The sequence below is a fragment of the Trachurus trachurus genome (assembly GCF_905171665.1).
Source record: "Trachurus trachurus genome assembly, chromosome: 7".
NCBI classification, from domain to species: Eukaryota; Metazoa; Chordata; class Actinopteri; order Carangiformes; family Carangidae; genus Trachurus; species Trachurus trachurus.
Window position 1 is genome coordinate 1,755,043 of NC_139901.1, and position 26,007 is coordinate 1,781,049.

The window sequence follows — 26,007 nt, forward strand, 5'->3', positions numbered from 1 at the left end:
ACTAATTAAGGCTCCATTCCATTTAGTGTACCAGAGCGTTTTCTAATGAGCCACACCTGTCTTTGTTTATACTCTCTGAAAGGGTCTATTCCTAATCCTGTTTTGTGTGCGGTAGTAGCCACAATACATGTGTTTTTTCTTTACATGGTTATACTTTGGCCACAATACCAGCACCTTGACTTCTGCTGTGCATGGGCATTTTTCTATTTTTGATCTATTATATAAATGTGTTTGTAATTTCCTGCCCCATTACAATAATAATAATTTTGTAGACAAACATTTCATAGGCTACTTGTACTTGTGAAAATAGACCATGGGCTACAAATAGGCTACCTGTACATTTGTATGTAGTTATTGACAGAGGTTAAGAAATGACTGAAATGTAAGAAAGCTATACGTCCATGATAATGTACAGATTTCTTGAATTACAGGATGAGTTCGTGGTAGTGTTATAAAAAAATATTATAACATAGAAAATTGAGCTCCGATGAACGTACTCGCGTACCAGGAAGTGACGTCACAGGCACCGTCAGACTGTTGATGTTGTGGACTGGTCGGCCGGAGAACGGGAAGACGGAGACGCGTTTTGTTTTTGTTCAACTAAACCGTCGAAAAGGAACCGAGCCGTCGCTTCTGTCGCCCGTTCTGGTTCGTTAAGAACCTTAGCTCGGTGATTAGAGCCGAACGGCCGGGCCAGAGGGCGAACACACCGAGCCATTTGATCTAGAAAGGGAGGACTCTTTACCCTCTGACCCCCTCCCTGCCTCCCTCACACGCTCACCACCATGACGATTCTCCCGAAGAAGAAGCCCAGCTCAGGGGTCGGCGTTTCAGACCACGCCGATGACAGCGACCGTCGGAGCGGCTCCGACCCGCACCAGCACCCGCACGCTGGGCGGACCGGAGCGCGGCCGAGGGCTTCTCCTCCGCCGTGGTCCTATCAGCCCGCTCCGCCCTCCGCCAGGGACGACAGGCGGAGCATCGAGGCGAGCTCCCGGCCGCAGCAGGCCTCTCCGCCGCCCGTCGGCTCTGTGTCCCCCGTAGGGCCGGGAGACGGTCGGGACAGCAGCGGCGGGATGGTGAGCGGATCCCGCGGGGAGCTCGTCGTGTCGGCCGGCGTCGTCGGTTGCGGCGGAGGCATCGGCAGCTGCTGCTCCGGGCCCGGACTGAGCAAGAGACGGCGGCAGGCAGGCACCTGCTCCGGCGGGGTGGTGGCGGCTCTGGCCGGCGGGGGCCAGCCCGGGGTAACCGGACCGGGAGTGGGGGGCTCCAGCCAGGACACGGAGGAAGGAGCCGGGAACAACAGCGAGGACGAGTACGAGAACGCCGCCCGGCTGCAGTCCATGGACCCGGCTACCGTCGAGCAGGTAACGTAATACGAAGCTAACGTCAGCTAGCACAACACAAGAGCAACAAGCTAGAAGCAGTGCTAATGCTACTGTGGCTACACAGGTGGGTCCAGTGTAAACGGTGTAAGTTAGCTTACTGCGAGGTGAACTAACTTAACTTACGTTACGGTTGTGGAGGTGACATAACGATAACGGCGCTGAAACAAGATAGAGACATGTTATCAAAACACACAGCAGCGCCCCACTCTCCGTGTGCTAATGAGTAACCTCAGCTTCTGTTTGTGTTCAGAGAGGAAACAGCATGCATGTCAAAGCTCTTCAATTAGGCTAGACCTGTTCAGTCCAGAGCAACACTTTAACCACCTCTCCATCACCTGCCGGTAACCATAACAACACGAGGGATGCTACAGCGAACAGACTTCCACCTGGTTGAACTGACCACAGACACAGGTTAAAACTCTGTTTGGAGGTGTCCAGAAACTCTCACACTTAAAATGAATCTCCAGCCATAATGAAACAGAATAAAGCAGTGATTGTAGCTCAAATGTAGTATGCAGTTAATGCACCTCAGGTTAACCACCTTTCATTAGCCTGCAGGTAACCCCTAGCAACAGCACTGATGCTTCAGCCTTTTTATTTTTGTGGATAAAAACTGAAATATATATATATATTTTAGTCTCCAGATTCTTGCTTGTGAGAATTGGCAGCTTTTCTGTTTATCATATTAGACTGAAAATCTTTTGACTCTTAAGACATAAAACAGTTTATTTAATCCCACACATGGGATATGTGGTTGTTACAGTAGCATTTGTAACATACAAGGTAAAAAAAGTAGAAGAGTAACAAATATAGAGAGATATAAAAACGATGTAAGACAAACCGACTATTACATCGTCTTACAATTTCTTAACATTTCATAGATATAAACAGGTGCTCTATTTCCATAGAATAATCAAGGGGTTAGCCAGTTTTATACGATACACAAATAACCTGTAGTTCCTCTACTAGAACTGACTCTGGGTCAGACTGACTGCCGACACAGCGTTTAAACACAGTCGTGTTTTCTCTTTGGCCCGTGGCCCTGACAGAGCAGAGGTCTCTGTCCTATCCAGGTGCAGATGATAATGTCCACAGAGACATGGACACCTGTGCTGACCAGGACGTTTCCAAACAACCATAAACTGAACGACTGAAACGCCACAGTCTCACTGTGTGGTGTGTAGGGCTGAACGATTTATCGTTTTCTGATCGAAATCGCGATTTCAAACAGCGCGATCACTTGATCGTCAAAGCTGCGATTTTTTTCAGTGCTCCTGACTGACCTAGGATCTGTTTTCGACTATTTCACACATGCATGCCGTCTCCGTGCCATCCTGCCAAGCTCACCAATCAGAAGCGGCATGCTGCTCGTGGACAGGTCAGGCTAACCAATCAGTGAAACCTGCACCACCTGCTCGTTAATTTCAGAAATGGCTGCAGCCGGGGCAGACGCCGACCTCGGGGATTTAATCTCCAAGAGAAGCAGCACGTCAGTGATTTGGGACTATTTCGGGTTCGACGCCACAGACGTCCAGCAGTCTCAGGTGTTGTGTAAAACATGTCGCGGTAAAGTGGCCACATCGAGTGGAAATACTACCAATCTATTTCGGCACTTGAAGAACCACCACGGCAATCTACACGACGAGTGTATGAAGAAAAAGTCCGGTGAAAAGTCAAGCGGCGCTGATGCTCAAGCCCATAGTAGCAAACAGACTACAATTACAGCATCTTTTGCCAGTGTAACTCCTTATGACAAGAGCAGCCGAAGACACCGGAAGATAACGACGGCCATAACACACTACATTGGCAAGGACATGGTGTCTGTTAACACTGTCACCAAAGACGGATTTAAAAATCTCCTCCGCACGCTCGACAGAAGATACGCGATTCCCTCCCGGACCTACTTCAACCAGGTTGCCATCCCACAGCTCTACGCGGAGTGTAAAGAAAAGGTGGTAACAGAGCTGAAAAACGTTGAATGTTATGCTACAACTACTGATATGTGGTCAAGCAGAACAACCGAGCCCTATCTCAGCCTGACTGTGCATTTTGTAAATGACAACTTTGAGTTGAAAAGTCGCTGCCTGCAAACAGCGTACTTTCCCACTGACCACACCGGAGAGAATATTGCCGTGGGATTGCGAGAGTGTCTGTCAAGCTGGGGTCTGAACGAAGAGGAGCAGACGTGCATCACAACCGACAATGCGGCAAACGTCATCAAAGCTATGCAACTTAATCAGTGGACCAGACTTCAGTGTTTTGGACACAGATTGCATCTTGCAATTGGTAAGTGTAAAAAGTGTTTTAAGTGTGTGTTTTATTTATTCATTCACTTATTCATGTGTGCCTATGTCTAGTACAGTTTTTCTCTTAATGTTTTTCTTGAAAGCCCTTACAAATATCTAGTTTGTATAATTAATATTGTGGGAACAGATCATTCATCATCAATGGTAGATGATGGATACTGTTATGTGCTTTTGATCATTGATTTTCTTACTGTTTGTAATATGGCTTTATTGGATTTACTTTATTCTCTTGCTAGAAAATCTGCCTGCAAAGTTCACCATTATCATCCTTACATTTTAATTCTAATTAACTGTCTATGTTCTTCTTTATTGTCCAGAAAATGCTGTTAAAGATGATGCAAGAGTTAAAAGGGCCACCGGACTGTGCAAACAGATAGTTGGTGTCTTCTCTCATAGCTGGAAAAAGAAGACGGCACTGAAAAAGGCACAGCAAGAATTAAATTTACCCGAGCACTCACTGATAACTGAGTGTCCAACAAGATGGGGCTCAAGGCAAAAAATGATTGGGAGGATGTTGGAGCAGAGCAAGGCGTTGTCTCAGGTTCTGTCTGAAGACAAGAAGACACGTCACCTGGTCCCCACTTGGCAGGACATAGATGTCCTTGAATCAATGAACAATGCCCTTGGTCCACTTCAGGAGTTTACAGATGCCCTGTCCGGTGAAGCCTATGTAAGTGTGTCATACCTGAAGCCAGTTCTCCATCTCCTGAGAACATCAACCCTGGCTGAAAATGATGAGGACACAGATCTTACCAAGGAGATCAAGTCAAGAGCGCTTGGCTACATTGAAGATAAATACAGTGACCCAGCCACACAGGAGCTACTGGACATTACTTCCTTCCTCGATCCTAGATTCAAGACTGACTACATCAGTGCAGAAAATGTCCCAGACATCAAAGAGAGAGTGAAGACGGAAATGGAACAGGTGGCACGAAAGGTAACTTGCTCTGTGTAGTTTGGTAATACAAAATGCCACATCTATACAAGTGATATTTTTATTACACTGACATTTTTAAGGTTTAAATAGAATGCCCAATCACTCTAAATCACACCAGACTACAAAACTTTTGACAGCTCTTATCTCTGTGTTTTGCAGGAAAAGAGAGCTCGTGTCAGCACCACAGATCCCAAGCCTCATGATGCAGCACAGGCAGAGCCATCCACCACAGTGAAGGGAAAGCGGTCACTGGGCAGCTTCTTCAAGGGTAAGGCTGTCCCTCGAGCTTCCACTACACAGTTGGAGGATGCCATTAAAGCTGAACTGGACAGCTACCTGATGACTCCTACCATTGATGGAGAGGAAGATCCACTGGCCTGGTGGAGACTGCACAATGTGAACTTTCCATGGCTGAGCAAACTGGCTCGTAAATTCCTATTTTACCTGCTACCAGTTCACCATCGGAGAGACTGTTCAGTGCAAGTGGCAATGTTGTGACATGCCAACGTTCATGTCTTAAACCGTCCAAAGTTGACATGCTGGTTTTCTTAACCAAAAATCTGTAAAGATATAGAGGCGTCAGGGAAGCAAGTAGCATTGTTTTAGCCCTTTGGAGATTTTATTTGTTATGCACCTCACCCTGACTTGTACCAGCCTTTAAGAGTTTCTGTGTTCACTATTTTTGCTTTGTTTGAATTTTTTTGTTTAATGCTATAAAAGGAAATATTTGTGTGCTGCTGAGCCACAAATGAAAGAGTAGTGTCTTTAACTTGTGCATGTTTCTTAATAAATAATTTTCTAATCAATGCTTAACTTTAGTTTTCATTCTTGCATTAGAGTAATGGCATTTATTTTGAATGGAATGATGTATCTGTTAATGTTACTGTACATTATGTATATTGCACTGAAACATGATTTGAAGAAAATCGTGAAACAAATCGAAATCGAAAAATCTGCCAGAAAAATCGCAATTAGATCTTTTCCTAAAATCGTTCAGCCCTAGTGGTGTGTTGTGTCTTCTGTGGTCTGTGTGTGTTTGTGCTCTTTATCTGGACAGCAATGAATGGGTGCAGATTGAAGGGAGATTGGAAAACATATATTTCTGGACCGATCACTAATGTAATCAGGAAAATGTTAAGAATTAAAATAATGTATCTAAAAATATTATAACTCGACATTTTTAAGGTTTTTATGCTTGATAATCAATTTGAAATGAAAACTTTACTGATTATTGATGAATTTTTAGAGGTAATATTTTCCAGTAGACTCCATTCTCAGGCGTTGTGTAAACTTGTTACTCTTCTGCATCAGTAACCAGAGTCCCACAGTCCCACTGGTGAATCCACATGTCAGTTAACAGTAAATTGATTAGTTTTGATCGTTGACTTGCTTAGAGGGAAAAAAACAATGTGAAGTTATTACCTTTTAATAACATTTTATAGATAAAAACACGAGACATGCTAGAAAATAATTGGCAAGGTTATCTTTACGTGAAACAGTCATTAGTTGGAGTCTCATATTAGACGCGTGTGGTTGGTTTTGGACGTTACTTTGGGCTTTGAGGAGCAATAGATGACATTTTCACAGTTTGACCATGGTTGTGTGTGTGGAAGCTGCCGTCACATATTTTCCTCTGATGAAACTGAAGTCAAATCTTGTAAGATGGTTGTGATCCGGTTTCTTAGTGCTGTGAGTTTACACATGTAAATATCATATCCTGGTTTCAGAAACTGAGTTATCTTCTCTGGTTTCTGGAAGTTCCTCTGAAGTTCCTGTGCTCCGTCATATTCATAACTGTGTCATTACACTCAGTCAGTACTTGGTCGGTGCCGTTAGAGACATGATGTGATGATGACCTGTTCCTGTGAAGTGAAAGTAAAAGACAGAATGATACAGAGTAGACAAACTGTTGAAGAAGTTACATCAGACATCACATTGTAACCAAGTGAAGTCTAGTTTCCTCCTCTGTGTGCTGCTGATGGAGCTGATGGAGTTGTTGCTATTAAACTGCAGGAGGAAGAAGATGAAAAGTAAAGGAAAGATGTGACAGAGGATTCAGAGGGAGCAGACGGTGGCACGTGGACGATAAAAGCACAAACACAAAGAAAGTGGGATTGAAATAAAATCAAATTAAAGGGAAAAAAACTCTGACCTCTGACCTCGATGCCATGTTGAAGTTCATTACTGCTATGCTGCTAATGTGCTGCTGTGCTCTGTTTTCTTCAGTATTCATTATGTGCTTATTAGTTTATTTTAATTATACATAGGAATTATAAGGCTTACTGTTATTGTACTCTGCTGGTCCTGAGTACAAATGTGGTTTCATGTGTAAGCATGCTGATGATGGTTAAAGGGATAGTTCACCCAAAATTGAAATTTCACTCATTATGTACTCCCCCTCATGTGGACTAAGGGCTGGGAGAAGTTTCAGAGTCCTCCGTGGCTTCTCTGAGTTACAGGGGGTCTCGGCGTAGCAGTGCATAACGGTTACAAATGGATACCAACTGTCTTCGTAACAAAAAGACACACCAAAAAACATCCAAATACCTCCATGCTGCTCGTATGTAATGTCCGTCTTGTATTGAAGCCCTGAAATGCGAAATTGTCCCGAAAAAAATTAAATAACTATATTTTTCAAGCTTGTTTATAGCGGAAGCTTCTCTTCCCGGTTCGTCAAATTTGGACGAACCAGGGTCTGTTCTCTTCCCAGTTCGTCCAAATATGACGAACCGGGAAGAGGAGCTTTGAGAAGCTTCCAGCTACAAACAAGCTAGAAATATAGACTTATTCAATTTTTTTCGGGACAATTTAGCATTTTGGGGCTTCAATACAAGACGGACATTACATACGAGCAGCATGGAGGTATTTGGATGTTTTTTGGTGTGTCTTTTTGTCACGGAGACAGTTGGTATCCATTTGCAACCGTTATATGGACATGCACTGCTACGCCGAGACCCCCTGTAACTCAGAGAAGCCACGGAGGACTCTGAAACTTCTCCCAGCCCTTAGTCCACATGAGGGGGAGGAGATAATGAGTTTCAAATTTCAATTTTGGGTGAACTATCCCTTTAACTGAACCTTGAACCTTGAAAAAACAGTTAAATAAAAATAAGGAACTGAGCACGAGGCCAGAGTAGAATAATAAGTCAGTACAGGATCAGATTTCCTGGCGTTTCTATACATTAGTTATGTAGAGTAAATGAGTCACTGTGTGTACTACAGTGGGATGGGGTGTACTGCTCAGATACCTCAGCTCACTTGATTCACTTTGAAGCTTCCTGAGAAAAAACAGACTTGTTGGCCCCAGCCCAGGAGATAAAACACCAGTGTTGGTTCCCAGACCAGCTGAGTGACAGATACCCCGTTTCCACCAAACTGGTACAGGGCTGGGTCAGAGCCAGTGCCTGACTTAACGGGGAGCATACGTCAGTCCGACCAAAAGTCTGACCGCTCATTTCTCCGACTACACGTTAATCTGAGTTATTCTACAGTGTTAGGGTTAGGTTTAGGGTTAGGGTTACTTAAATCGGAGAAATGGGAGGTCGGACTAATGGACGCAAAGATAAAGAAATATATGGTCGGAGAAATAGGTAGTCGGACAGACGTCATGCGTTTAGGGCTGCAAATAACGGTTATTTTCATTATCGATGAATCTGTCAATTATTTAAACGATTGATCGATTAGTTGTTTATTCAATAAAATGTAAAAAAATCTTGTAAAATGTCAATCAGTGTTTCTCAAACCACCAGATGACGTCCTCAAATGTCTTGTTTTGTCCACAATCCAAAGAGAGACTCAGTTTATTGTCATAAAGGAACAAAGAAACCAGAAATATTCACATTTAAGAAGCTGGAATCTGAGAATTTTGACTTTTATTTTCTTAAAAAAACTACTCAAACCGGTGTTTCTGCTAGGATCACCTCCAATATTAGTGTTTATTATTGTGAGGAAGGTTCGCACAGCTCCACCATCTGCTTCACTTTTCATCCACACCAACACCTTTTCTTCAAATCCCAGAGTTCACACTCACCTGTTCTGCCTGACCAACAACTGAAACCCTCAAGCTGCTGTGAGGTAGTGTGTGGTCCTGACAACATAAGAAACTAATGTTCCGCTCAGCCTGAGTGGTGTTGTGGAGACAGGTCACACCTGCATGTGCATTGGGTCGAGTGGTCACGGATCAGTAGAATCTCAGCTCAGAAACAGCAACATGTCAGTATAAAGTGTGTATATACATATATATAAACCGATTTCTGGCTAACCCTTTAGGTTTTTGCATTTGATTAAGTTTTGAAAAAATCTATTTATATAGGGCTGCAGTACAGGATGATGATACAATCAAATAATACAGGCAACATAGCTGATTAACAAACAACAGCACAGAACAAACAAGACACAAAGTATGCCAACAGAGAGAAAAGAACAAAACAAAAAAAGTGGGCTTAGAGATTTTTTCTTTTGTGTGTGTGTGTGTGTCTGTCTACATGTGATTGATTTCTTGTGTGAGATATTTGGACCAGGAGAGAATACAGTAGTCAGTATTAAAGGGGTCGTTAAACATTTTGGCAAACTGGCCCATTGCCATAATCCCTATAGTCATAGCAGTAGGTTCATTACCGTTAATTGTTGGTGCAAGCTGTTTTTAGAACGGCGGAGCAGAGCCGTGAGCTGCTCAGAGCTACGCTACGGAGGCTAATGGGATTTCTTGGTTTCCCTCATCAAACTCATCAAATACACAATCCAACAACTCCACAACGCTCTGGTGGACAAGTTGTGAATTTCCCTCTAAAACAACTCTGTCTGGTAACGTTCTGTTATTATCTCATAGCGTGGTGAATGTGCAGGTCACAACTTGTCCACCAGAGCGTTGTGGAGTTGTTGGATTGTGTATTTTGATGAGTTTGATGAGGGAAACCAAGAAATCCCATGAGCCTCCGTAGCGTAGCTCTGAGCAGCTCGCGGCTCTGCTCCGCTGTTCTAAAAACAGCTTGCACCAACAATTAAAGGTAACGAACCTACTGCTATGACTATAGCGATTATTAACTAAAGAGAGAGAGGTGAAGGGATGGATGAGAGAGAGAAAAAAAGAAACATATCCATTATCTCTTTGACCTCCGGCTGGCCCCTGAGGACCAAGACCCCCAGAGTGGGAGCAGGAGGGGACTGATGGGGTTTCATTTAGTCGTTAGTTCTGTTATTTTTAAATTTGGGTTTGTTTTGTTTGTTTTATTCTTTCTCTTGTATTTTATTTATTATTACCATTATTTTATTCTCAATTTTTTTTTTTAAGGTATATTTTTTGGCTTTTTTTTTTTGCCTTTATTTGATGGCTCATAGTGAGATAGACAGGAAAGGGGGAGGCAGAGAGAGGGGGAATGACATGCAGGAAAGGTCTGCCTGACGTGGGATTCGAACCGGGGACGCCTGCGTTGAGGACTGTAGCCTCTACATGGGGCGGCCGCTTTAACCACTGCGCCACGCACCGCCTCTATTCTCAATTTTTTTAATCTTTTACCTCTCTCCATCCCATAAGTTCTTCCATACAGTAGGGCTGGCCACCACCAGACCCGTAGGAGGCCAGCCCTACTGGAGGGTTCCCATCAGGGGTTGGTTCAAGTTCTTATACTGATTGGTGCATCCCGAGTAATAATATAATATTTGCTATTATAATTTATTTATTTAATTTATTTATCATTATTTTCTCTTCTGACATGAGGGGTGAAGAGGAGTCATTCAGCGTCTCCCCTGGACATGAACCAGTGCAAAACTACCACCGTAGATTTAATGATAGGAGTTGGATATCAGTCTGATACTGACACACTGACTTTGTTTATGTGTCCAATAATGAACTGATTAGTTTAGAGATTATTATGGCCTGCACTCTGTCAGAATCCTGCACTATGAAGCAGGACTGAGGGTTGCTGGGGTTACCCTGCCATCGTTTTTAGTCAGCGGGTGAACCCTCTGGTAACTGACGCTGAACTTTAGAGGATCAGATCAAAACCTGTCAACAGACAAACTACTGACCAATCAGATCCCTGGGACAAGACTTTACAACAGTGTGATAAATAACAATCAGTATGTTTATACAAATCAGTTTCCAGACCTCTCATGTTCATTCACTGATGTGTGGGGGGGGGGGTCTGTCACACTAAATGAATATAGTGTTACTGTTATTGCTTCATAATACACTTCATAAAAACTGAAGCTCATCTTTAATTACAATTATGATCCACACACTGATGAATAAGCCCATGGTTATAAAGTGGATTTCTACATTTCAAACATTTCAGTCAGAAATGGTGATACCAAAATTGTATTGAGATCATACATCAACTACAGCAGCAGAAACACGTCTGACATTAACTTCAGCTTTGATTTCTCAACCACATTTTTTATAACAGTTTGTTTATCATCAGACAAAAGAGTGAAAAGTGAAAAGACCATGGCACTTTGTAGTTTGAGCATCTACAAATAACACATTTTTATTTTCATTATTCCAGCAGAGATGGCTTGTTTTTTATATTTTACCTTGTTGAATATCACTTTTAGATGCAGCTGTAACCAAACTTAGCTGTAGGTATCACCGTCTCTTCACATATAGTTACAATACCATTTTAAATTAACTTTAATTAGACGTTTATTTTAAGAAAAAGATTGTGTTGCAAGTGATATTTGCTGAGATTTATTTTGAAGCTCAGTCGACGGTGTTGCTCTCAAACAGCCAATCATCTGTGTTATTAGGCTTTGGTCTGAGTACGCTGCATGCTGATAGGCTCACTGACACTGACTTGAATTACTTATTTATTTATTTCATTTTAAGACATTTTTAAATGTGTTTTAGCTTAAAGTGATTAACTTTGCTATTAAAAGCACCTAACAGTTATTTATTTGTCTTTTGATTGTGAACTCTGTATCTTTGTGTTCTTGACAGGCTGACGGTGTTTAAATGGCTGATTTATAACAGAGTGTTCAGATAATTTGATAATGAAAATAATTTGGAGGTGCAGCATCAGCTCTATTAACATCTGTGGGAACTGAGAGAAAGAATTGTGGGTAGTAAAGCCTTAACCTGTCCAGGTCAGCTGACCCTGTGTGTGTGTGTGTTCAGCAGGAGCACTGGTTTGAAAAAGGTCTGGGGGAGAAGAAAGGCTTTGTCATCAAGAAGATGAAGGAGGATGGAGCGTGTCTGTTCAGAGCCGTGGGTGAGTGTCACACACACACACACACACACACACACACACACAAAAAATGCAAAAAATCATATTGCAATCATATTTTTGTGAATGGTCATAGAATGATGGTGACCACACCACTGCATCCGTAATGATGTGTTGTTGTGACACATTTGACTTTGATTAAAAAAAGAAACCACAGCCTCTATTGTTTGAACGTTTCACTCGTTCATATTGAGATTGAAATAATATTTAGATGAATTATTCAGCTCGAATAAACATTTAAAGGGATAGTTCAACATTTTGACAAATTGGCCCATTGCCATAATCCCTATAGTTTTAGCAGTAGGTTCAAAAGCCCTCATGAGCCCTGTCAAAGACAAATTTCTGCTACCCTTGGGGCAGACAATAAATTATCTATCTATCATCATCATAACCTTTACCGTAATTGTTGGTGCAAGCTGTTTTTAGATCAGCAGGGCAGAGACACGAGCTGCTCAGCTAACACAGCAGAGGCTCATGGTATTTCTACGTTTCCCTCATCAAACTTAATACACAGTCCAACAACTCCAAAACGCGTGACCTGCACATTCACCACACCATGAAATAATAACGTATAATTATGTAACATTACGACACATGAAGCAAATACTCAGAACTACTTTCGCTTTTGAAGTCACTCTGCCAAGCAGCCGTGTCTGGAATGTAGTTCCGGCTGCGTATTTACCTCGAAAACAACTCTGTCTCGTAACGTTCCATTATTATCTCATAGTGTGGTGAACTGTTGGATTGTGTATTTGATGAATTAGATGAGGGAAAGGCGACAATACTGCGCGCCGTGCAGAGCTCACGTCTCTGCCCCGCCGATCTAAAAACAGCTTGCACCGACAATTAAAGGTAACAAGCCTAGCTACTGCAAAAACTATAGAGGATTATGGCAATGGGCACAATTTGCCAAAATGTAGAAAAATATCCCTTTAACATGTCTGCAGTTCAGGAGTGTGTGTGCAGTTCATGTGCTCACCAGCAGGTGTCAGTGTTTAGCCGCTGAACAGGGTCACAGCTCCTGCCTGTCACATGTCATCAGGATCAGAGTTATTTGTCACTTCCATAATACACAGGCAAGTGAAACCCTGTGCTGCTCAGATCAGGGACCGGGTCAGGGACTGGGTCAGGGACTGGGTCAGGGACTGGGTCTGGGACTGGGTCACACAATGTTCATGTGACACTGCAACGTAAGAAACATGAGGAGAGGTTGATTATTAGTTGGTTAGTCAGGAGTGGACATATACTTTAGTTGTAATTCTTCAAAAACAAGCTTGTGATGTCCTCTCTGACTATAGTAACATCTAGTACAACCTGGACAGATGTTTCTTGTCTCTTTAGTTTCTCTAACATCTGCATGTGTGTGTAGAAGGATTTACTTTTGAACAGATGTGTTTAAAACAGCTGGTTTCCTGTCAAACCTGTTTATTGTGTGAGTGTGAACGAGGATGATGAACAAGAGATGACCTACATAACTCATCCACGACAGGAAACTGCTGCTGTTACTCCTCAATGACAGCAGGTGGCACTGTGTGTTTGTGTTTGTGTGTGTGTGTGTGTGTTTGTGTCAGGGTGTGTGGTGGGAAGGTATGTGGAAATGTGGGTCAGTGTGAAAGATGAGGGTTCCTGTGTCTACCTTTAGGACACACACAGGCCCTTTCACTAGAGTCCAGCTTGTGTTTCAGATAACAGCTATTGTGTTGCTGCAGTTATGTCACTGCACTGACCTCAGGCCTGTGTGTGTACACCTGTAAGCTCACACCTGTCTTCCTCTTGTTGTGTAATAAGATGTTCCAGTCCATCAACATGATAAACTCCCACTCCTGTGTGTGTCAGGGTTGTTATAGTTAACTAAAACTAAAACTGAAATAAACAACACGAGCACTTTATGTGAAGTCTTACGTACTACTACTCTTTCAAGGTTCTGAACAACACTATGCACCTTATGTAGATTTTCTAACTGTGAGGTTCGTTGTAGTTAAAGGGATAGTTCAACATTTTGGCAAATTGACCCATTGCCATAATCGCTATAGCAGTAGGTTCGTTACCTTTATTTGTCGGTGCAAGCTATTTTTAGAACGGCGGAGCAGAGCTGCGAGCTGCTCAGAGCTACGCTACGCTATATAATAAGTTATTATCTCATAGTGTGGTGAATGTGCAGGTCACAACTTGTCCACGAAAGCGTTTTGGAGTTGTTGGATTGTGTATTTAATGAGTTTGATGAGGGAAACCAAGAAATTCCATGAGCCTCTGTAGCATAGCTCTGAGCAGCTCACGGCTCTGCTCCGCTGTTCTAAAAACACCTTGGACCAACAATTAAAGGTAATTAACTAGGAAACTATAGCAAAATTTGTTAGACTGAATGCATTATGCAGTGTGTACCTCCTGCTTTTTAGGTGATGGGCACCTGTATCTACTATATGAGCTCTTTATGTGAAGTTATACGTATTTATACTATTTTGAATACTCTGAACATTACTGTGCATCTTATGTAGATTTTCTAAATGTGAGGTTTGTGTATTTAATGTACCTCCACAAGGAAACCGTAGCGGAAACGTGTTAGATTGAATGCACAGTGTGGACCTCCTGTTTTTTAGGTGATGGGCACCTGTATTTACCATACTTGAAATCGCACTTTGTAATTTAATCATGATGACTGTCCTTGTTTTGTTTTTTCCTTACTTAAAAAAAACCCCTTAGTTTTATGATTGCTGTTACTAATGTACTCTGAATTGTGTATTTTAACTTGTACTTACAGTCTGTTTATGATGTCTGTCTTTATGTCAAGGACTACACATGGAAATTAGCGTTTTCGCTAAATCTGGTGCAGCCATCTTTTTATTTCCTTAAATAATTAATGTCACTGCACGCTGTACTGCTATAAACTAAACTAAACTAAAACTAAAAATGTAATTTTTTCCAAAAATGAGAACTAAATAAAAACTACAATGAACAATGTAAAACTAACTGAACCTAAAGTAAAGTAGAGTCAGATAACATCAGCTTAGTTGTAGTTTTCTTAGAGATGTCTGAAGCTGCAGGAGGAAAACGCTACAGCTCAATATGGGACGACTGATGGGAACATTATGGGATGCAACTAAAAGGGAAAAATCCCACAAATGTGGAAGTTGATCTTCAGAGGTCTGACAGAGGCTTTCTCCTAAAACCTGAAAAACTAAATCTAAAAACTAGTCAGTTCCTCACAAATAAAAACTAAACTAAAACTGTTTAATCACTTGTTGAACTAAAGAAGCAAATTGAAAAGTGTGTGTGTGTGTGTGTGTGTGTGTGTGTGTGACTGTGTGTGTGACTGTTGTGCTGTTTGATCCACTCAGGCTGCGGTGGATCAATGTGATGGATCCTCAGTCTAATGAAGCTGCAGTCAGGTATTTCTGTTGCCAGAGGAAGCAGCAAAACTGATCTGGGGTCAGGATCTGATTGTGATGGTGCAGGGTGACCTTATCCCACAACTGTCCAACTGCTTATCAGTCATGTGACTTCATGTTGACTTCACCTGGTTAGTTGGTTTCTAGAAATAAAAACAGGCTCAGGACTGGGCCAAACACAGCTGTTTACCCAGCATGCTTTGGGAGCTGAGCGTTGTCCCAGCATCCTAGCAGCTGAGGCTGGATATGAGGAACTGGTCAGTTAAGACCAGACTGTTTCACAGAGACAGACTTTCATGAGTCTAAATTCATCTGTTGCACAGAGCGGTTCAGATCTTCACCTTGACTGCCTTCAGCCACACTGTGGTGCAGTTTATAGCTGAAGTATTTTTCTAAATAAAACAATGGCTGAAGGTTATTTGTCCCCATAGGGAAATTGGTTTTCGGCGTAACCGTGGAAGAGGAAGCACAAGCTCAGTTGACCTTATCAGAAATGTTTGCTGCAGGAAGAAATCAGCCGTTACACAGAGATACGTATCATTTTGAGAAATTTAGCAAAGAAGAAAAATCTGATTTGGTTTCAGGAACTCTTTTCCTCCTTGTTGCTCATTCCGAAAAACCATGTGAGCAGACTGCAGATTAGGAGCCATGTTTCCTGGTGCAGCCTCTCAGTGCAGGTGTCACTGATCACCATGTTCTCATGGGGGGCTTTCAGACAGACACGGTTCTGGTTCTGGGTCTGGGTCTGGGTCTGGTCTGGAGTCTCAGAACCTTGGTGCTTTCTGGTGAACCAGCTAGTGTTCAGCGGAACCAGAGTGGGAGGACGTTACTCTGCATTACTCACCAGAAGTAAACACAACAGTGGACAATGTTTGTGTTTTTGCTGTCTCAGTTCCTTCTTCAGTTTAAAAAAAAAAAGTTTTTAATGAATGATTTGGTCTGGTGTTGGAGTCAACCCAGTCTTGACCATCTCTTCCCCAAGTTCAAAGATAATAATTACTTTATTTTATTAAAGGATAATTACCATTTTTTACAATCTGGACCTTAAAATACGATCATTTACTCACCCAGATAACTTTGGTGTCATTACAAGTCGTTGCGACGAAATTAGCGCCCGGCTCATTCTAATAATAATCATTCCACTTCAGCATTCTGGTCCATTTTTATCTCAACTAGCCAGAGCTTTAGTGAGTCCAGGTTGAGGAGAGGAAGCCTGTGGAAGCTGAACTTCATCCAGCTGCTCATTTTGTTCTGACAAGTCAGAAACACGCAGAAACGAACCGTAGCATTAGTGGTAGCAACAAGCCGGGCGGCGCTCAGAGATGACATCATTCAGGTCAGAGGTCAGTAGGTCAACCTACAGACCCCGGATGTTGATAACAGCTAACCCCGGACTCAGAGGGGAATAGCACTAGCGCATCATAACTAAATATTGGTGAAATGAAGGAGTTTCTCTGCAGATAATGTGTTATTTAGAGGCTGCATTCTGCTGCCCTGTAGACTCACATTATACGCGGCTCTTGGCTGGAGCTCATTTCATCAGAAGGACTTGTAATGACACCAAAATTATCTGGGTGAGGAAATGATCGTATTTTATGCTAGAAATAAGGTCCAGATTGTAAAAAACTTTAACCCCCAAAGGGAAATTCACACAACTTGTTCTTTCTTGCTCTGCTTTCTAGCTTTTCTTGAAATTCTGTCGATTCCCAAATCTCCACCAAACATTTAGTTTCCTCACAACACAACAAATTCTTTCTCTCCAGGTTGTAGAAGCTCTCCTCCTCCTTCCTCCTCATCTTTACAGCCTAGAATACTCAAAAACAACAGAAAAAAAACAAAAACTAGAAAGCAGCACAAGAAAGAACACGTCGTGTGAATGTCCCTGAGTAATTCTTATCTTGAACTTGGGGAAGAGATGGTCGAGGCTGGGTTCACTCCAACACCAGACCAAATCATTCATAAATTAAAAAAAACTGAAGGAACTGAGACGGCATAAAAGAAAAAAATGACCATTGTTGTGTTTACTAAAGCAACTTGAATAGAAAATAAAAAAAGAAAAGTTTCAGAAAACACAGCCGACGTGATGTGGAGGCCGCGGGGCCCGTGTCCACTCCACGGCTCGCTCAGGTGTCAGAGAGCAGAGACGATGGACGGACAGATGGACGAAGGAGAAGAAGGCCTCACTTCTCATTTTCTGTCAACTCGCTTCTGATTCTTTTCACTTCTATTTTCAGAGGCCGTTTCTTCACCCGCTGCTGCGTTTCAAAGAAATGCAAACACACACAGACACACGCACACACACGCATACGCGCACATATTCAAACACGCAAGTCCACACATTCAAACACACACACACACACACACCTGCCTGTCTGAAACAGAAAGTGGACAGTGAGGTGTGATAACACTCTTGGGACATCCAACACTAAACAACAACATTTGTTCAAATGTGTTTGAATGTGTGGGTGTAGGTGTGTGTGTGTGTGTGTGTGTGTGTGTGTGTGTGTGTGTGTGTGTGTGTGTGTGTGTGTGTGTGTGTGTGTGTGTGTGTGTGTGTGTGTGTGTGTGTGTGTGTGTGTGTGTGTGTGTGTGTGTGTAGGTTGCGGCCCCTCTGTCCGTCTCCGTGTTTCCTGCCCTGGGGGCCACGTGATTTACAGAAAACGGATCAGAAAAAGAAAAAGAAAACAACTAAAGTCACGCTGGTTTTCCGATTTTCATCAGATATTTTTGGTATTTTTCTTTTAGAATACGGTTTTATCTGTTTGAGCAATGAAGCTTCGGGTTTACTGTGACCTGGAACCCTTCAGATGAAACCAGCGTTGGCCCTGACACCAGGGGCCTCAGGTCCTCTCAGCATGGGGCCATTAGCAGGAACTCTGAAGTGAATATTTGAAGTTAAAGGGATAGTTCAACATTTTGGCAAATTGGCCCATTGCCATAATCTCTATAGTCATAGCAGTAGGTTCGTTACCTTTAATTGTTGGTGCAAGCTGTTTTTAGAACGGCGGAGCAGAGCAGCAGGCTGCTCGGAGCTACGCTACGGAGGCTAAAGGAATTTCTTGGTTTCCCTCATCAAACTCATCAAATACAAAATCCCAAAACGCTTTTGTGTACAAGTTGTGACCTGCACATTCACCACGCTATGAGATAATAATGGAACATTACAAAACTGAGCCGTTTTTGAGGTAAATACAGAGACTGCTTGCTGAAAAACTGTCCCTGAACGCAACGTGCATCAGCGGTTTTGCATGAATTTACCTCGAAAACAACTCTGTCTCGTAACGTTCTATTATTATCTTATAATGTGAATGTGCAGGTCACAACTTCTCCACCAGAGCGTTGTGGAGTTGTTGGATTGTGTATTTGATGAGTTTGATGAGGGACTCCGTAGCGTAGCTCTGAGCAGCTCACGGCTCTGCTCCGCCGTTCTAAAAATAGCTTGCACCGACAATTAAAGGTAACAAACCTACTGCTATGACTATAGCGATTATGGCAATGGGTCAATTTGCCAAAACGTTGAACTATCCCTTTAATGTCAATTAACCTAACGTAACACTGGATTATTAGCAATTTAAATGTTAATGTGCCATTTGTAAGAAAAACAAACGATTAAAAAAAACTGAAACATTTGATGACAGTTAATGAGTTGAATACTTCAAACATTTCCTCTGAAGGATTAATAATTGGCCCAATATTAATAGATACTCAATTATATAATTAGTAATGTAATTATATTTTGACTAGATTTGATCTTACACATTCCTAGTGTTGTAATTGTGACTATTTCTCTGACAATAATCGAACCAAGAAAATCTATAATGGTGACATCATGATCCCTAATGGATATGTTTCCACACTGAGGTTTAGGTGCTTTATGTGTGTAGACCTCAGAGAGGATCTCAGAGGATCCAGATCCTCCAGGGTCCAGGTGAACCAGAGCCCTGTTGTTGCCGCCTTTTCTGGCTCTCTGAACCAATCAGAGCGCGGTGCTGCCTGGCTGCGTGGTGTGAAAGCAGGCTGGAGTTGAGCCCTCAGAGACGTGATGTCAACAGTGTCTGATGCCTCTCACCTATAACACAGAGGTTGGTTTGGTACAGAGAGACCAAAGCAGAGACTTGTGTGTGTGTGTGTGTGTGTGTGTGTGTTTGTTTGGTTCCACTGGAGGCTGGGAATAGTTGTAAACACAGCTGGGTGTGTGTGTTTCCTGCCGTCAGGTCACATTCCTGCTGGTGGAGCTGCCCGTCATCTGTCTGCAGGCTTTGGTCCAGAGTGACACAGCTTCACAGACAAACAATCCTATCAGGTCTCACATGTTGCTGTCTGCTGTGTGTGTGTGTGTGTGTGTGTGTGTGTGTGTGTGTGTGTGTGTGTGTGTGTGTGTGTGTGTGTGTGTGTGTGTGTGTGTGTGTGTGTGTGTGTGTGTGTGGGGTGACCTGTGCAGCCTGTGGGGGGTGCTGCTCTCAGCTCTGCTCTCTAGTTGTTGTTGTGTGTGTGTGTGTGTGTATGCAGATGAGGCATGGCTGACGTTCAGGGCGTGGTGATGTTGTCTCTCAGCTGCTTCCTGCTGAGCAACAGCACAAACACACACATTCACGCTCCATGACCGCTGATCCAAACATACCTGACATGACTCACATCATCATCATCACACACACACCTCACTGCAGCTCAGCACCACAATGGATCAATAGCAGAGGAGTCACAGAAACCGGTTGGCTTTGAAAACAACAACAACAGAAAGAACATGAAACTATGACTGACATGAAGTTTCATAATAAACTAAAGCTTAAAGGTACAGTGTGTAACTTCTCCTGTTATCTATTTATGAAAATGCAGTGAGGAGGAATGGAGCGTTACACTGATGCTGCATTCACCTGCAGTCAGGCGGACAGCCGTCGCTAACAAACCAGATGTCATTTTAGTCATAGAAGTCCAGAGAAAGACGGTAAAACGTGGGTCAGGTAAACAATACGACATCGCCATGACAACATATTGTCACGTGTATTGTTTTGCCTCGTGCTGACCAACCACTTGTTTACATAGAGGCTTGTTTATGCCGTTACGTGCAGCGGCTGTCGTCTGTCTGCCGATTTCACGTGAATGCAGCATGAAAAATACGATTGAATTGCTTGTGATATGCAACCACAACGCTAGATGGAAGTAATTCCTACACAATGTACCTTTAATTGCCAAGTATTTGCTGTTTCCCATTCTTAAAGGAGAATTCCGGTCATTTTTGACCCCTAAATCGTTGTCATGATGGTCACCCAGTGTTGGGGGGAGCAAAAAACGCGACTAAAATTGATGCAGGCAAACCGGAGTTACACCATGGCTAGACGGCGCTAGCGATAGCGACAACGCTAACCTATGGGGGCAATTCTCTCAACCACAACAAACACTCAAAAAACAATCAAATATCTATGGTACATGACTGGAATCCTTATGAGACACCACTGAACTCATATAGTGTACAGTATAAACAGTATAAATTTTGTGTTTTTGCATGTAGCCACTCACCTCAGACAGCTGAACTCTGAAACATCCTGGAAAGACATTACTATCCCATCACAGACAGAAACTAACACTTTGTCCTTGTTGTGATGATTTCTTTACTAAAATAAACGGTCAGAGATATTTTGGACATTACCACTGCACTGCTCCACCGGTTATTTTTGTAAAGAAATCATCACAACAAGGAAAAAGTGTTAGTTTCTGTGGCGGAGAGAACAAGGAATTCTCCTTTAAATCTGAAGTTTCATGTTTTTCTTTGTGACATCTAACAAGTTTACTGTCAGATGTGTTTACTACTTTTAGCAGACACTTTGCTTCGACATTGTCTGCTTCCATGAGACACAGCTACGATGCTGTGTATGAAAATGAACAATGCAACGACGAGCACTTAAGTCTGTGTGTGTAGTCCAAATACAAAATACTTTAAAAGATGTTTTATAAACATTTTAGCAGCTGCAGTGGGAACCAGCTGTGTTTTTTGTAAAAGATTGGGATGAAATTGATTTATAATAAAAGAAACCCCCCCCCAAAAAAACAGTAAGTTACGAGCTTGACACACACACAGCAACCAGCAAGAGCCATGTTAACATGAACAGACTAAATGAATGAATGAAGGGAAACATCATGAGGATATTTCAACAGCGCTAAGCTCAGAACAAGAGGAAAGTTCAGATTGTGTGTGTGTGTGTGTGTGTTAGATACAGTAAGTCAGTGGTGTTTCTTGGACACGTCTCCTGCTTCAGACCCCTTGAGCAACCTCAGCACGTGTCCCCGGCGTGCTGATAACTCCCAGCATGCACTGCTGCCGGTCATGCTTTATCACAGGGAAGGAGAGCAAAGAGCCGGCCGACACTCTGAGGTGTTCCTGGGTTTTCCCTCTGTCCATCGTCCACTCATCCGTCCCCTTCCTGTCCATATTCACAGTCACACTGTAGAGCTGCTCCACACCTCGCTGTGTGTGTGTGTGTGTGTGTGTGTGTGACAGACCTGTTGTCTGTCTCCTCTCTCTGAAAGAGAAAGCAACATGTTGCCGTGCTGCGTGTCTTTCTGCAGCCGGTCCAGCTGGTTTCACAGACTTCACATCCAGAGTCAGATTCCTGCGCTCAGCTGACTGACCTGTAGCCTCACAGGCTGACCTGAAGTCAGCACGGATTCACTCAAATCTGCACTTCTTCACTTCACAATCTCACCATTTATTGTTTTTTTGTGTTAATACAACAACATCCAACAATTTAAACATCTTAAACATATGGAAATAATGAAAATATTAATAATACTGAAATGAACCAAAATAAATGAATAATTAAACAAATAAAGATAGCAAAAAAATTAAAAAAGATAAATTAAACCGCACTAATTAATCGAGAAATTGTTATGCAATGAATATTAAATAAAAAAAAAAATGTCATTATCTCATTCTCCCACTGCCTCCTCCATATCGCCATTCCGCAACAGTTCCAGAAATATCTTCCAAATGTTGTAAAATTTAAAAAAGTATTGATCTTTTATTACGTAAATAGCACATATAAATTGCAGTTTTTAAAAACTTGAAAAAAACAACTAGACTAGAACTAGATTTTTTTTTTATGGGGAGGGGGCGTTTTTTTTGCCTTCACTTTGATAGGACAGTGTAGAGAGACATGAAAGCTGGGAGACAGACTGGGGGGATTGGGGGAATGACATGCGCTAAGGATCGTCTCGGTCGGGAGTCGATCAGGCGATCAGTGCTTTAGGCGTACGCCACCATGGGATGTGCTCTCTAATCACTCGACCCCTAGAATACAAATTTTAATGCCTGCTCGACAGTCCCACTTTGCAAGAATAACAGAAATGATGAAAGTGAGACAGACTGAGCTGTGTGTTATTAGATGAATCAGATGTTGACAGATCTTTTCCGTTCAGGACACGATTTACAGCTGCAAACAGGTCATTCAACTCAATGTATCTCAGCACTGAGGATCAGGATGTCACAAAATGTTTCAAATTGCAGTGATATCATATTGTGACTGAAGCATAGTGATAATATTGTTTCCTGTGGGTTTTGTCCCTACAATTAAGAGTCTTCTGCTTTGATTGACAGCTGACTGAGCCTGTGCCAACCACAAGCCAGCATGCAGTAAAGTCCCGACTCCAAACGCTCCCCTCCATTCTGCTCATTTTTTTTTCATCAAATGGAACTGGGGCAGAGTCAGGTTCTGGTAAGATGGTGGCATCTGTAGAAGAGTTTCCATGACCTCAGCCATAGGTTTCCATAAAAAACTGCTATAAGTTTCTATGGATGTCAGGGAGGCTCTGTCCTCGATGCTTCAGACCAGACCTCACTGTGTTTTAAAAGCTGTTATAAAGTGTTGACAATAGAAGTTGATGCTGCTCTCAGGTATTATTAGATAGAAGAATGAACTAGAAAAATACTTTATTCATCCCCCTGGAGGGAAATTCAAGTCGTCCAGCAGCTTAATGTAAATAAGAATAATAGATAATAAAATAGATAACACACAGAGCAATAAATAACCTCTAATGATATAAATGATATTATTGATGCCAAGGTGTCTGTGCACATGTGGCTCAATCAGGGTCAACAGACAAGGAGGCCAAACTACAGGGGCTGTCCTACACAGGCACCTTGTCCCCCGGGGGGGGGGGGGGGGGGGGGGGGGGGGGGGGGGGGGGGGGGGGGGGTTCTTGGATGAGTTTACCATGGTGTGTCTAAACATTATAGTTTCTCCATTTATCAAAGTATTTATCAGTAATACAGTGAAAATTTGAGGAAATGTGAACATTTACTTTGCAAGTCGATTTCAGTGTGCGCCCCTAAATTTTCTGTTTGCGCTCCTAAAATTTTAAGTTAGTGGCCACTGTGCTCCTAGTCCAAAAAGTTACTCTGGAGCCCTGCTCTCAGCTGTTTGAATCAGCTGAACTATCACTTTAAGATGAGCACAGATGACCTGTCGCTAATGAGGCACTGAGCTCAGGTCAGGTGAAGACCAGAGGGGTGTGTGTGTGTGTGTGTGTGTGTGTGTGTGTGTGTGTGTGTGTGTGTGTGTGTGTGTGTGTGTGTGTGTGTGTGTGTGTGTGTGTGTGTGTGTGTGTGTGTGTAAGTGTTGAAGAGAGAGAGACCTCTGTCCAAGTGCCCTCTGACCTGGTTTTACTGTAACACAGACGTCTGACTGTTTGAGTCCAGACAGTGTGTGTAAAGAGGAATCTCCACTCTTTCCCCACCAGTCTGCTGCTGCTGCTGCTGCTGCTGGTGTGTGTGTGTATGTGTGTGGGTGTGTACTGCACTTGTTGGGTACTTTCACGGGACTGTCTTAATTTTAAGTTTCAGCTTCAGGTTGGGACGAGGTTTTGGGTGTGTGTGTGTGTGTGTAGGTGAGTCAGATCTGTGTCAAGGTGGACTTTCCCTTCAGTCTGATATACGTAGGTCTATTCTTACATTGATTGTGTGTTTGGATTAGAAATCATACACTGACACAGACACACACAGGTCAGCTGATTGTGGACAGCATTTACCGACTGACCTCTGCTCAGCTCGACAGCGGTTAGTGTGCGTGCGACGTGCGTGCGTGTGTCTGCCATTTGACAGTTTTGTTTGCAGTTGTTATCAGAAGTGATACAAATGTTAAGTCAACAGCGAACAGTGAGCGTGGACAAACACTGACGAGTGTCACGCAGCTCTGATAACCACACAGGGTTCAGTCTGAGTCCAGAGTCACCGCTCAGACCTGTTCACCTGCTGGCCAACACTGTGGAGCTCTTCTCTCATCACATCAACTACTTTACTCATGGTGCTGTCAATGCTCTCCTCTCCTCCTCCTCTCCTCTCCTCCTCCTCTCCTCTCCTCCTCCTCTCCTCTCCTCTCCTCTCCTCTCCTCTCCTCTCCTCTCCTCTCCTCTCCTCTCCTCTCCTCTCCTCTCCTCTCTCGTCGTACAGGCCTGTGGTCCTCCAGGAGGTTACCTGGGAAACACAGGTAGAGGGAGAGAGAGCAGCCACACCTGAAAGGAGAATCACAGAGGGGCTATATAACTGTGTGTATGCGCACAAGCATGTGTGTGTATATAGAGTTTCTTCGTATGAATAGAGAATCTGCTTTTGACCTCATTTACACTGAGTAATTTAATATTATGTGAGACTGATCTCACTGCTCCCAGCACCGGGAGTTGAGTCAGAGTCACATTAATAATAATCATGCTCAACAGAAACTTTGAAATATTTTTATGACAGTTTGTAACTAACATTATTTATTGTCCATCTGCAGGTTGAAATATATAAGAATCAGAGAAATCATGTCAAACTAAATGGAGGATCTGGGCAGAAGCGGAGGGTAAAGTTTGAAGTTCCTCAGTCAGACAAAAGATACTGGAACATACAACTCAGTAGCTCAGGCTCAATATATAAAAATAAAAGTATAAACCCTTGTTTTACTCCAAAACTCCAGAATAAAATGTTTTCTTGGTGTTTGACCGTGAAAGGTGAGAGAGGTATCAGAGAAGCTGCAGAGTCAAATTTAAACAAATAAAAGTCTGTGTCAGAGGTCAGACTGTCCGGTCACCTGGAGCTGGTCACAGAGGACTGACCCGGGGTCTGTTGTGGTGTTTCAGTACGGTGGCTCAGCAGGGTCAGAGGGGGTTAACCTGCTTTTTGACAGGACGTTAGCTCACCGTTAAACAGGAAGATTACCTCCTACAGAAAGACGAGGGATGTACACCCACACACATGTATTGATGCAGGTCCTGGTCATGGGGGGGGGGGTTAACCTAATGCTGCTCAGTCAGTCAGTCACATGACCTGCTGGGTGGGCGGAGACCTCTGATGAAATTCAGCAGAAAACAGGTGACGTAGACTGACCACACTCTGCTCTCTTATTGGCCAGCTGCAGTGAGATAAAAACACAACACACACACACGCACACACACACACACACTATTGTTAATGTGTGTGTGATATTAGTCCTGATCAGAACCAGATCCAGTCTTTACCTGGGCCTGTCCTTGCTCAGTACAGAGCTTTTATTGTGTGTTTAAAATTCAAAATCTATCAATAAGTTCAATAATTAGTCAATAAGTTATTAATATATTAATTTATTCTAAATCTCACATGAATTCAATCAGTCTGATCATTTTGTTGACTGTTTGTTATGAAACTCTTCCAAAATAAAACCAAAGCTAAATGAACCAACTAAGAACTTGTCTTTTTAACTCCAGTACCCAGCATGCTTTGCAGTTGGCTATTGCTGGTGACCAGGGTGGTGTCCGCGTCTG

General features: G+C 42.8%; 2 protein-coding genes across 3 annotated transcripts in view; one reads left to right on the forward strand and one right to left on the reverse strand.

Moving 5' to 3' along the window:
- bcap31 (B cell receptor associated protein 31) overlaps nt 1–26,007 on the reverse strand; it is a 381,037-nt gene that overhangs the window by 178,956 nt on the left and 176,074 nt on the right. The window lies entirely within an intron of this gene.
- The window catches only part of otud5a (OTU deubiquitinase 5a), a 37,967-nt gene continuing 12,502 nt past the window's right edge, over nt 543–26,007 (forward strand). The window contains exons 1-2 of one of the 2 annotated variants that reach the window (XM_083976023.1): nt 543–1,367; nt 11,743–11,836. In XM_083976023.1, coding sequence (XP_083832149.1) covers nt 786–1,367; nt 11,743–11,836 — 676 coding nt within the window. In that variant the 5' untranslated portion in view covers nt 543–785. The remainder of the gene's footprint in view (nt 1,368–11,742; nt 11,837–26,007) is intronic. The other variant, XM_083976024.1, reaches the window with a different exon arrangement.